Source organism: Dinoponera quadriceps, unplaced genomic scaffold (genome assembly GCF_001313825.1).
Source record: "Dinoponera quadriceps isolate SergipeBrazil2010 unplaced genomic scaffold, ASM131382v1 scaffold1395, whole genome shotgun sequence".
Lineage (NCBI taxonomy): Eukaryota > Metazoa > Arthropoda > Insecta > Hymenoptera > Formicidae > Dinoponera > Dinoponera quadriceps.
This window is the reverse complement of record NW_014556488.1, coordinates 1,480,103-1,492,967: the sequence shown is the minus strand read 5'-3', so window position 1 is coordinate 1,492,967 and position 12,865 is coordinate 1,480,103. Positions and strand designations below refer to the sequence as shown.

At 43.4% G+C, this 12,865-nt stretch overlaps 1 protein-coding gene across 3 annotated transcripts; it reads left to right on the top strand.

The window, feature by feature from the left end:
- The first annotated feature begins 282 nt into the window (after positions 1-282).
- LOC106747781 lies at positions 283-12,787 on the top strand. Of its 3 annotated transcripts, XM_014625677.1 has the most exons (19): positions 283-608; positions 3,461-3,739; positions 3,850-3,976; positions 4,237-4,448; positions 4,719-4,927; positions 5,120-5,415; positions 5,537-5,640; positions 6,006-6,204; positions 6,278-6,811; positions 6,970-7,161; positions 7,254-7,466; positions 7,847-9,072; positions 9,377-10,052; positions 10,212-10,429; positions 10,602-11,265; positions 11,353-11,594; positions 11,822-12,026; positions 12,274-12,353; positions 12,428-12,787. In XM_014625677.1, exons 2-19 carry the CDS (start codon positions 3,719-3,721, stop codon positions 12,572-12,574), a joined length of 5,565 nt encoding a protein of 1,854 aa, XP_014481163.1. In that variant the 5' UTR covers positions 283-608; positions 3,461-3,718; the 3' UTR covers positions 12,575-12,787. The 3 variants fall into 3 exon arrangements, with proteins under 3 accessions (XP_014481163.1, XP_014481165.1, XP_014481164.1); XM_014625678.1 differs by lacking the exon at positions 283-608 and having other exon boundaries at positions 3,252-3,739; XM_014625679.1 differs by lacking the exons at positions 11,353-11,594; positions 12,274-12,353; positions 12,428-12,787 and having other exon boundaries at positions 11,822-11,921.
- The last annotated feature ends 78 nt before the right edge of the window (positions 12,788-12,865 follow it).

Below are 12,865 nucleotides of genomic sequence, written 5' to 3'. Positions count from 1 at the left end.
ATCGCGAGCGAGTCGCGCTGCCTTCAAACTGATGGCCGCCGGCCGGTGGAGCGCGCGCGACGATTCGCCGCCCGTTCTTGGGCCCGCCCGGCCGGCCAATCGGAACGCGCGACGCCGGCCAATGCCAGCGCCGCGCGCGCGCGCGCGAGAGAGAGAGAGAGAGAGAGATCGGTATTCGATGAGTTTTGCGATCATCGATCCTCTCTGTCGCTCTCGCGCTCACTTCTTGCTGCAGCTCGCCGTGAGGTGGCGCGGCGGTCTCTCGGTCGCGGGCGTTCGAACGGGAGCCACGTCCACGCGATGCGAAGAGCGAGTGATCTGCGCCCTATTTATCGTCGAACGCAAGACTCCGGAAGCAGACCCGGTTCTTCGGAACGTCGCAGCTCGGAGACCTCGGCGAGACGAACGCGTCTTTGTCTTCCGTTTGGTGTCGGTCGCCGCTGATACTTGCGCTCGAATGCGCGGGCGCTGTCGCGCGCGCGCGCGTGAGAAAACATGGTGGAACTCGTCGCAATTGTTTATGAATACGGCGAGCGGGGGAGGTTGAAAAAGCGGGCCTGTGCAACGCCGTCTTCACGAGCATGTCCGGGAACACCCGCAGCACGAGTGTGAGTAGATGATAAGTGAGGATGAACATAACGAATACACAAATATTATGAAGTAGCACTGATAACAAAATCGCAAAATACTCTTTTAGATGCTTTCGCAAGAGGTCAATAGGTAACTTTAGTCCCGATCTACAATAGATGCTTTGAGTTCGAGTCTTAAGAAATTGACCAATCACAGTGAATCTGAAATCGAATGCGAGGAAAATAATCGACTGTGATTGGTCAGTTTCCTAAGGCTTAGAGCTCAAAGCACTTATTGCAGGCCACGATTTATTTTTCCGACAAGTGTTCCCTCCCAGATCACATTAAGACGTCTTAAGACATCGTAAAGATGCCTTTCGACAATAAGACGTCTGTCTTTAAGATGTCTTTTAGGCTCATACAACATCAATGTTCAAGAGATATCCCAGAGATGTTCGAACATCTCTGGAATGTCTCTACGATGTTTTTTGGACATTGGTGCTACATGGTGACATACGTATTGTTTGGGCTGTCATCTTTTTCGTCAGCGCTATATGTAGCTGTGACATGACGAATAACAGCACGTAGAATTTTTACGCCTCTAATTACGCGGATCTAATTCGATTCAATTGCGTAGGCTATTTATAAGTTACGTTATTAAGAGAGAAAAGTCCATTTCCGTCTCCGTCGCGCGCGATACTCGGCAATTGAGGTGTTGGGAACGATATACGTCTAATCGGCGTTTTATCCGAAAATAGACACAAGTTACCAGAGCTGTTTAATCCTGGAGCTGTTTGGCACTTTTCTTCTCCATCTCATATAACAGAAACTTCTAAGAGACATCTTACCTTTTTCAAATATTTTTTAGACATTTTTATGGCCCGTTTATTCAGATAAATTATATGGTAATTTATCTAAAAATCACTGGTCTACTATTGAAGAATAATATGAATATATAACTTATATAATTTATACAATTTTCATAATTTATTTAATTTATCTAATTTTTTTTGTATTTTTGCTTATTTCCATACAAGAACCCAATAAGCAAGCAGAAATCATTAACACAACGTCATTACAATGACGTCTTATAACATAAAACGTTTTCAAATATGTAGTTCTTAGTATTGTCACAACGTCATTATTGACATTATTTTATCCAAACATTAAAAATAATATTTCTACACTATAATTTTAATATTTGGAAATATTACCAAGGGACAATTTGAAAACATTTATATAATATTATACCAAAACGTTTATAAAATCCATATATAAAATCAGTGTCTCAGAAGATTAATTTAATGTTTCTTGCTTATGGGAAATGCTCTTTAGGTGTTTTTATCTATGGGGTAAACTACCACGTAGTTTATCCGAAGATGGAACAACTGACCCTAAGATTTTTCTAGAAGCTTCCGCTACCTGAGCTAAGTCGGTAATTTATTTCTTTACGATCTGAATTTCCCTTTCATTCTCCATACCTCGGTTTGTCAACCGTGAACAACAATAAAAATAATCGAAGGACAATTTCACTGCAAATTGTATTAAACGTTATCGGCGAAGCAGAGATTTTCTGCAAAGTTGCCCCATCGAAAAATGACAGAACATTCAGAGCCTAAGGAGCCGAGGTACGAATATTACAGTGTTACTTAAATATTAATAATATTAATTTTACCTGCAATTTGAATTTTACCTTTCAATTTTACCTTGCGGCATAAACAACACACATACATGTGCGATACCTCGTCGACGTTTGTCGCGTCGTGCTGTTCGTTGAAGAGCATCGCGAAAATGCGAAGCAGAAGAAATAACATGCGCACACGCTCGACGATCGGCCGGCAAAGTTGCGAGGAATCGTAGACACGTCGCGATACAAAAACAAGTACCAAAAGTGAAACCTACCAAACCTGTACCGCGTCCTTAATTTCTATTCTCCTCTGACGAGATCTGGCGATATACAAAAGTACATCTATAAGGAGACATGTCGTGTGCGCGTACACGAACGCGCCGCCGGCACGCGTGCCAGTATACTCGCGTCGTGTTGTTCTGTCACAGCGACGATCAAAATATTCCGCTCTCCTGCCCGTCGCTCGACGTTTATTTCCATTGGTGATTTCTACACGTTGTGACTCACCTCATAAATCCTTCATGAATGCAAAAATAAATTCATGTAAAAAGTTCGCAAACAAATTCTTCACCTTGCACGATGTTAATTAGTTCGCTTTTGTTTTCACTGCGATATGCGATATTTTGTATCTCTCTCTCTCTCTCTCTCTCTCTCTTTCTTTCTCTCTCTCGTGCGAGATATTTAAGCGAATGTCCTAATTAGTGACAAAACAACCTCATCATGAAAGTAAATTAATAAATTACTATAATACACGTGTTATACATAACATCTATTTTGTCCGAATGTTTAGATATTTGGGATTTTTACTTGTATTAGGCTTTTTTAATTTGTGATGAAATTCTAATTAATTCATATATTTTCAAAAATGACGGAACCACTTAATGATATCGGTAACTGTTCGAACTTCAAACATTAACAATAATATTTCTACATTATGATTTTAATATTTAGGAATATTATCTTACCAAGTAACAGTTTAAAAATATAAGATATTATATTATGTCAACATTTTTATAAAATCTATATAAAATCGGTGTTTCAAAAGATTGATTTAACGTTTCTTACTTGCTTATTAAGCTGTCACTGATTGGAACATTCACTTTAAAACTTTTAATTTTGAATTGAACATGCCCCATCGAAAAATGACAGAACATACAGAGCCTAAGGAGCCAAAGTACGAATATTACAGTGCTATTTAAATATTAATAGTATTAATTCTACCTACAATTTGAATTTTACCTTTCAATTTTACCTTTGAATCTAGATTGCTTAAAATACGGGAGAACGTTTGTGTTGCCGTCGACTTGATCACGGCAATTGATGCGCGCGTGGGGACGATGATTCCCGGAATTCGCCTCGTCGAATTATATACAATTGCGATGTTTATTTACTCCTCGTACTATGTGCCTTACAAGGATCCTTCGAATATTATGAGCCGCTCCCGAAATTCCCTCTCAATGTTCGCACAGCTTCAGCCGCGAATGGATTCGATCGAGACACCGTGATCGAGATTACAGATACCATGAATCTAATTTTTCTGTTTGTGAGTATCCGAATGTTTTTCCAATGCAAATTTAAGTGGGGTATATCACAGCTATATCCAAAATGTAGCAGGGATTTGATTCTGTCGAGTAAGTGTTTGTAATATTGTAGCTGGCGGGTTGCGCTTTCGCACAATTGTTCCTCTCGCACGCAGCGGATCTGGACGCGTACCTGGACGAGAAATTGCGGCAATCCAAGATAGAATTCATCAAGATTCACATCCAGAAAACATGTCCAGGTGAGGTCAATCAATTTCATCGTCAGTTCCATTTCAACAGTCAATTTTTGCTCTTTGCTCAAATGAGTTTCTCTCGGAATTGGTCGTACTAAAAATTCTTCCGCGCTTTCGGCATACGTCGTGCTGAAAATTATCTACTCGAAATGTTAACATGAATAATAAAATGCTTCTGTAATAATATTAATTAACCGAGACGCGAGTCTCGACGTTTTCCTCTCGTTGTCCGACAAGCGACAAAATGGCGTACGTTTGCCTTGCAGTGCAGGAAAAGTCGTACAGGGTACACTGGGACAAGTCATGGCGAGTGCCTTTAACGAGCGAGCATCAGCCGTTCACGATAAATATATTCGACAGGATACTCATCCTTGACGGTAATAAAGTGATAGTACCCCCTGTTAACGAGGCCCCCTCGAACGAGACCTTGGCGCTGCACAAATTCGGTCTGCTCAAACGCGTCGTGAAATTCGCCAGGGTACGTCTTTTCGCGCGATATCTTCTTCATTTCCTCGCGGAATATACTTTCAATGATTATAGTTTTTTCTTTTATTTTCATTATTCTTACTCATTATTCTTATTTATTTATTTTTGGCTTGTTTATTTTTTGTTTGTCTATTTTACTTCATTTATTGACTTCACATATTGATTTACATATCACACAATGATGCGCGCTTATTCGTATCATCGAGTTCATTGTGTCTAAATTAAAACGATAAACGAGTTAACGTTGATCGTACTGTTGCAGAGCATCGTGTGGAAAAACACCGCCTACATGTTGATGTGCTTTACCCACGAACTTTGTAGTCTTCACACGATCACGCAGAGTAATAGACTGCGATTCCGCCACACGATCAGGCACCGGGGTACTCCCGTGGACGCGAAATTCTTCACGCAACGCCGTCGGCTCTACCTGATCATCGCGAATAACGGCAACAAATCTTCCGTACCATCCGTGTGAGTATGATCACACATTTATATCCTGAAGAAAAAAACATTACAAAGTTAAAATCGCACAAAACAGACATAGCACAATTGAAATTGACGTTTTCCGCTTCAATTTCTATTTTATATCATATTTCTGCTTGCGAGACGATGAATCTCGCGAGAAACCGATCGCCTGAACTGCGTGGAATTCTGTCCTGTCAGGATCTACCGATGGAGCGGCACGTATATGGACGTTATCAGCGAGGTAATGGCGGTCGGCGCGAGATCAGTCACCGCGTTCGAGCACCGGCAGTCGACGATCATCGTGTTCGCTCAGTACGACGCCGAGAACCCACTGCTGGGCTCCGAGGTGTACGAGTTCAGAGGCAAGGACATCGTGAAGATACAGCTTTGGTTCACCGCTCAGCCGGTCGCGGTGCATCACTACGTCCATGGCGACTTCAACTTCATCCTCATGATAAACGAGCTCGAGCCGAGCAGCTTGCTATGCTGGGACGGTCGGTATCTTTCGTCTCGGTGGTCACGTTGAATTATCAGCAGATACTTGAAAACATTCTGTCGCTCATTATTCGCTTGAGTTTCCTTCAGCGGGAGGCTGATGTACACGTACTGTTGCAGGACGAGAACTGCTCGATTGGCGCAGCCTCCCCGCAATCGAGCCGCGTAGTCTGATAAATATCTTCCACATGGACGGCGACACCTTCGTGGTCGTTGCGCACAACGTAAGACAGCTGATCTGCTCGATATTAAAAAAAAAAGCGTAACTGACAAATCTATGCTTCACTTTTCCTACTGGAAGATCTAATGGTGAAATACGGCTCTTTCAGTTCTCATGAAGTCTCTCCCATAAAACCAATTCTTCACACAGAGAAAAAGATTTGTTGAATTAACGTGGCTATGAACGTTTGTACCATGCACGTTTTTATAGAAAAGAGGAATTTCTTTTCTAACAAATTCTGTCTCCTTCAAACAACACATGTGGTTTGTTCACAGTCACGTTAATTCAACTAATCTTTTCACTTGCGTAATGTACCAGTTTCTAAATTGATTTTACCGAGGCAATAATATCGCAACAATTGATTTACAGAATACCGTTCAGCTGTATAAGTTTCACGGTACGTCCGACTTCAAGAGAGAAGACACAAAGAGCTTCAAGAACGGTCAAGAAATAGTCGACATGGCGGTGTCGTTGAACGCGTACACGATGATTGTGATGCTGGTAATTAAAGAGGGAGACGTGTACTGGGTGGAACAATGGGAGGCTCAAATAACTTCGGTGCCAATCGGTACGTAATTTTGATCGATGTGACTTCTTAATCCACCAATAGAAACTAATACGTTGATGAGGACAAATTGCAGACAGCTCCATGATGGACACCGATTCGAAGAGGGAATGCTTGTTGGAGCTGATCGAAGTGCTACAAGCGAGGATGTCGGTCGTAACGAAGGCCAAGGCTTCTTGGAAACTTCTCTTGCCGTCCGCGGAGAATTTAACCATATCGGAGCCGGTGAGCTTCGATAATGTGATCCTACAGGCTGGCACGGTGGACAGCATCGAGGTCGCCGCCGAAAAGGAAGAAGACATCCTGCCACCTCATCAAATCGAGCAAGCTCTGAGCGAGCTCGATCGAAATGTCGACAACGTCCTGTCGAAGTGGCAGGAAATGGTGGACGCACACATGTCTCACGTGCTGGACGGCAGCATTGTGATTGAGGATGCCTTCTTAGAGGAGCTCAATATCGACCGGATGGACGTGGATTTCGTGAACGACGTGAAACAGAAGGAGGCGATCCTGCCGCAGGGCGAACAGGAATTCGTGAGTCCGCTGCGGGCGGAAAGCATTTTCGTTCAAACCCTTGAAGCCGATTCCCTCTGCGGAATACCATCCCGATGTACGTTGAATAGAGATCGAGTGACTTCCGTAACTTGTGTTATTGATAAATAGAGATAGATAGTTTCGTTAGATTCAGCCGTTATCAGACTACGGTATCGGTGTATTCTCTTTTTTTTGTTCCGCGCATTTGTACGCTGTATAAGTAATATGTTGCAGATTGGACGTTGCGAAATGACACGACGAATACGTTGACCACCGCGAATGGTCAAGTCAAGTACTCGAACGATACCGTTACTGTGCATTCCGATTTGACGGTAGAAAAACTAAGAGCCAACAGCTTGAACGGAACAGTCATTGGTCAGCTGATCGACGACCTGTTCGTTATAAACGACCGTCAGGAAATTCAAGGTTGAGCGTAACTTAACTTCGAGTATCCAGCTTGTGCGGGAAATCGGCAGGAAGAGGTGTTTTGGTAACGTCGTGATGGCGTTTTGTCGCAGGTCAAATCACGTATAGCAATCTGCTAATTGGAAATCTTACGACGCCGATGTTGAACGGCGTTCCAGCTGATAAACTCATGACGACCACGACGAATCAAAGCTTCGACAGCTTCTTAGCGAAATATTTGGAGATCGGCAATCTGCATGTGGAAACGGTCAACGGAGTGCCTGTCGAGGAAGCCGCGCGTAAATCCCGTGAAAATTACATCAGAGGTAATCTGCCGGCAGAGAAAGAGAGAGAATACAGTTTTTGACTTATTACCATTATCGTATGACAATTGATGTGAACTATAATTAGTGATATCATAATTTTCCAATTTATTCTCTTTATCCTTTCGTTGAGGTGAAATGACCACTTATAACTTATAACACTAGTCGATCGTTATCATTCCAGTTTCTTTGCCTTTTCTTTTTCATTAACATTACATTACATTTTGTTACATCATACATAATTTTTTATATTACATTTGATTACATTATGTTATATTAATATATATTAACATATATATAATCATACGTGTTACATTAACTCCAACATTCACATACGGTACAATTATGTGTCTCGTGAAACAATATTTCGTGTGTCATTCAAGGTAAGGTGAATATGGGGCGACTCGTTATCACGGAGGACTTAACGGTGGATATGAACGCGTCTCTGATAATAATACCTAAGGAACCGCCTCTTCAAATCTACCAGAACGTCACGATACTGGGCGACCTGAATGTTCAGAACATCAAGATCGGTCCGTCGGCGGAGGTCTTCGTGGCAGACACTCGGATGAACACGAGCGACATGTTTACCGGCTTCTGGACGAAATACAGTAACCAGACGATCAGTCAACATGTCATTTTCGAGGATGGCGTGTCGATCGACAACATCAACACGAAGTATCTCAACGGTTTCATGGAGAGCGACTTCCTGTACACGACTGTGGAGGAAATACCGAACGAGTTCACGAATCTGCACTTCGAGAACTTTCATGTGAACAATTTCCTCCGGGACAGCCAAGACGCCGCTTTCTTCGACGTCAATTCAGAGAAATCCTTACAGATCAACGAGAAATTGCACCTGCCGAGTCTCCGGACGGAAGACATCATCACCCTTGCTTTCAACGGGATGAACGTGGATAACATAATGAACGGTAGCGTGGCGAACTTCACCGGAACCGAGGAACTTCCCGCTATACGAGCAAGCCGAGTGTCCGTCGACAACCTCGCTATTCGTTTTTTCAACGGCCGTAAGGTGCAGTTCGAAGAGGGGCTTCGCGTCGACGACGATCACCAACTGGCCGTCTTGAAGGTGCCCGAGTTCCACGTACGGAGTTTGGAGGTTGAAAGGCTGAACGGTGCCGAGATGAGTCTACTGGCACGCTTTAAGAACCTGACGAGCTCTGATTTGAGCAGAATCGTGATCGTAGGCGATTTGACGGTGAAAGATCTGACGGTCGACCGAGTAGGCTACCAGTCGACCGACGCTTTCTTGGAGGAACTAACGCAGAATGAGGTCGTGATAACTACAGAGAAGAAAATCGAGAACTTGACTGCTCGAAACGTAACGCTGAGTTCTCTTTATGGGCGGAACTTCGACGACTTCGCCGACAGTGTCCTCACGAAGTCGACGACCCAAGTGGTGCCAGGAGACTTCTCGGCTCGCATTGTCATTTCCAACGTCACGACCAACTTCTTCAACGAACGGAACGTTTCGCAACTGTTGTGGGTGGACGGGCCTCTGACCATCTCAGGAAACGTGACGTTCACCGACCTGTTCGTTGATGGCGACGTGATCACTTCTTCTTTGAATGGGCAACAAGTGAGCGAGGTGAGAATAGGATTCAGAGAACATTAAGACGTTCCAAAGATGAAACACAACGGTTGAGTGAGCGCTTATTGTCATTGGAATATTCTTTTGGATTTACCGTGGGTCTAAAAGGATCAATTGTGAATCAATCAAAGGCGATAATCACTCGACGGTTATGCAACCGTTGTGTTTTCTAAACGCACCCATTATTAAATTGCTGGAAATTATCTTTAGGATGTGACAACCATGTCGCTACTCGTTCCACGCTTCTCCAAAGACACGACGTTTCTTCCATTTTATAGCAGCTCTTTGCTTTACGTTGCAGATGTACGACATCTGCGCGCGAGACATCGATCTGCTGAAGGTGAACGGAAGCGTCTTCTGGGACACATCGTCGTACAATTTCACTTCCATATCTTACCTACTGGAGAAAGCCGTGACCAAGGATGAGGACCAGATCATCACGGGCGAAGTGAGGTTCGCAAAGAGCGTTAACGCGTGGACAGTCACCGGCCCGTTCCCGGTCACCGAAAAAATCCGTGATATAATATCGGACGCCGTGATCGATGACGGTAATGTCGTCGAGATCAGCGGACGTAAGATCTTCGAGGAGGATTTCATCACGGACAGGCTGACAGTGGACGGTGACCTGGGCGTTCGCAGGATCAACGACGTGGACATCAGGCAGTTCAACGACTCGATCGTCAAGAAGTATCGCGAGGACAGGATCACCGGCCCGTTGATCTTCGGCCGAGACGTCAAGATCGAAAAGCTGCGCGTGAACAACCCCGATTTCAACGCGTCGATCGACGGGGCGGCGCGCACTGTCGACGGTCTGCCGGCCAACGTCTTCTTCGAGAACCTCGTGGTGACGGGTGACGTTTATCTGAATACTCTGGACGGCGTGGAATTCGACAAGTTCGTGAGAAACCGCGTTACGCTCAGCGGGAACCATAACGTCAAGTGCAGCATGAGATTCAACGAGCTGCTTACGGTAACAGGTAAAGCAACAGTTGCAAATTAAATCCTCTGATAACATAATCCAATTAGTTACAATAATCAAAATTAATCAAAATTATAATCGAAAGGTTTGCTATCTTGAACGTAAAAATGTTAAGAAACACACGGAGAAATTCAGCTTCCGCTTCGCGATGTTTCAGGGAAGGCGAGTATGAAAAAAATCAATGGAATCCTCCCGTCGGATTTTCTTCTCAATGATGTCGACGAGATGCAGATCATATCCGGCGTGAAAATCTTCCAGCAGGATCTAACAGTTCAAGGAAACGTTAGCGCGAAACGAGTCAACGATATGGACATAACGACGGAATATGAACGGGGTGTGCTGACCGACGAAGACGTCGACGTCTATGGAAATCTCGTGGGTACAATGTTGGAAAGACTCTGGGCTTCTATTGTTCTGCCGTTTCTTTTGTAAATCCACAAAGCTCGGAGATTTCTGAGAATCGCAGACGCAGCCGCGATCAATACGAACCACGGCAGTTTCTCTTCCAATTTCTTCCCCATTCTTTTCAATTTCTTCTCCTCACCAGGTCTTCAAGGCAGACGTTCGGATTCGCGAAATGAACACTTCCGGACTGGTGAACGGTGCGGACGTACGCTCTATCATCGGCGATCTTAAAGAGAAGATTGATAAGACCCTCCAGAGTCTGAACGAAAGCAAGAGAGACATCCTACAGGACATCGCCTACTGTTCCCAAGTGCTCCAGACTTCGCGTAACGTTTTCTTCTACCTGGAGCTGGAGGAGAATCCGATGGTGTCCGTAGTCAACGTAAGCAACGTCGACGTGCTGTATTTCCAGCAGACGACTAAGCTGAGCGTGAACGTCGAGCAGCCCGGGAGCCACTGTGGATTACCTGACGATTGCCCGTGCGTTAGTCAGTTGGTGTTCGAGCTCGCGGACGAGATTAAGTTAATACAGCGAAGAAAATCCGGCGAGATCGTGAAGCAATTTTATGATCCGGACGGTACCGTCGTCAACGTGATGTCGGGTGTCGTCTCGAGCAGCAAACAATGCACCTCGACGACAGCCAAAGAGAAGTTCGTTACGATTTCCCTGAATAAGTTTAAAAACGGTGAATTAACGGTACCGTTTTTAGTTGAGTTTGATAACTCAACGCGGATCGTGTCCTCCATCGATACGTCAGACGAAGTCGGAGGGTACTGGAGGGACGCCAAGATTTTTAAGCACGATGGTAAGACATTCAAGACGTTTAAACAGTTTCTTAAAAGTGAAATCAGGGGTTCGAAGTGGGGAAATTGATGCGATGATCGATCCACAGGCGATGTATATGTAATCGTGGCGGTGTATTATAACAAAGTACGAGAAACGCACCGCACGAACTCCCTGCTTTTCAAAGTAGACGTGGCGGGAGAAAAAGTATCGATTCACAGGTTTCCCACGAACAGCGCTTGGTCCGTCGAGGTCCTCAAGATCGATCAGGACCAAGTGTTTTTTCTCATCGGTTGCTTCGGCGAATCCCCCGAGTCCCTGTTATACAGATTCAACTCGATTAAGCAACAGGTATCCGTGATTGTTCAGATATTGATCATTGAAATAGAATAATCAAATACAGAACAAAAACTAATTTTTATCTCTTCAAAATAAGAGTTGTCACTGACACTTCTCGAAACTGATAGGTCAAACTTCTCCTACCATGTGAGACCGAAACTGAATATTCTATTGAGAAATTTTAAAGAGACTTGTTAGTGTAAAATAAAATATCAAATCAATTTTATTTCTCCCCACAGCTCGTGCAGATTAGGAGGTTTGCGAGCAGAAGTCGTTACGTGAAGAGCCTGTCGCAGGGAAAGGATCATTTTATCCTGCTGGACAATCCCGATACGAACGCTGTGGATATATACAAATACGACTCGGTGTTCCGCAATTTTTACAGCTACCAGAGCATATTTCACGATCGTCCAGTTAACGGGATCGAGTTATTTTACATCGACGGTATTACAGTATTTTATGTATTGAGAAAGCTCATGAAACTAATATCGCGTAACTTTACCATAATTCTGTGCGATCATAATTCACAATTTATAATTTACGATAAAAATATTAGGATTACGATTTTATTTGTGAGTTGTCTCCTTGATTTATATAATCGGTGCTTTTTTGTTTTTCATAATTTTATAACTTTATGATATTTTTTTATATTTTTTATGCATTATAATATATTTTTCTGCTATTTTTCCAGATTTGGACAATAGCGACGTATTTGTGATCGTCACAACGAATAGTGGACGGTTCTACGTCTACGAATACATGTTTGCCGGGGTAAGTTCGTGATTCGTTAAGTTAATGAGACAGTCGTTCCACAGACGTGAGATAATTTTCGTGATTGTTCTCAGAAATTCCAAATGAGGCTACAACACGCCGTGAACGGTTTACGAACGATAGTGCCATTCTACCACATGAATCGTCAGTATATCTTTGCCGGCACACACGGTGACAGCATGATTTTCCGAATTGTGCAACAGGGCCCGCGTTATCGATAGAGATCGATAGAGAATCGTGAATATTTCTATCTGTCGAGGATTAACGAAAATATTATCGCATCGTTCAATCATTTGCTGGTCATTTGATTGTAAACTATGGCGGTTTATCGACCGCTACGATTGTTTTCTGTTTATTTTCTGTACTTTACATTCTTTGTTTATTTCTCTCATTGTGTATAATTATTTGCTCATTAATACAAGCGTTGTAGTATACAATATTATATTATTTGTCATGCCACATAAATAATATAGTTCAATTAATTAAAGAGAACAAGTCCAGTAGGATAGATA

Bases quoted from the DNA above. Each gene is read 5' to 3' on its own strand.
- LOC106747781 (XM_014625677.1), top strand. From the start codon at position 3,719: ATGAATCTAATTTTTCTGTTT. The intron at 4,928-5,119 runs GTGAGTATGATC...CTGTCCTGTCAG, and splicing joins AAATCTTCCGTACCATCCGT to GATCTACCGATGGAGCGGCA. The intron at 9,073-9,376 runs GTGAGAATAGGA...TTTACGTTGCAG, and splicing joins ATGGGCAACAAGTGAGCGAG to ATGTACGACATCTGCGCGCG.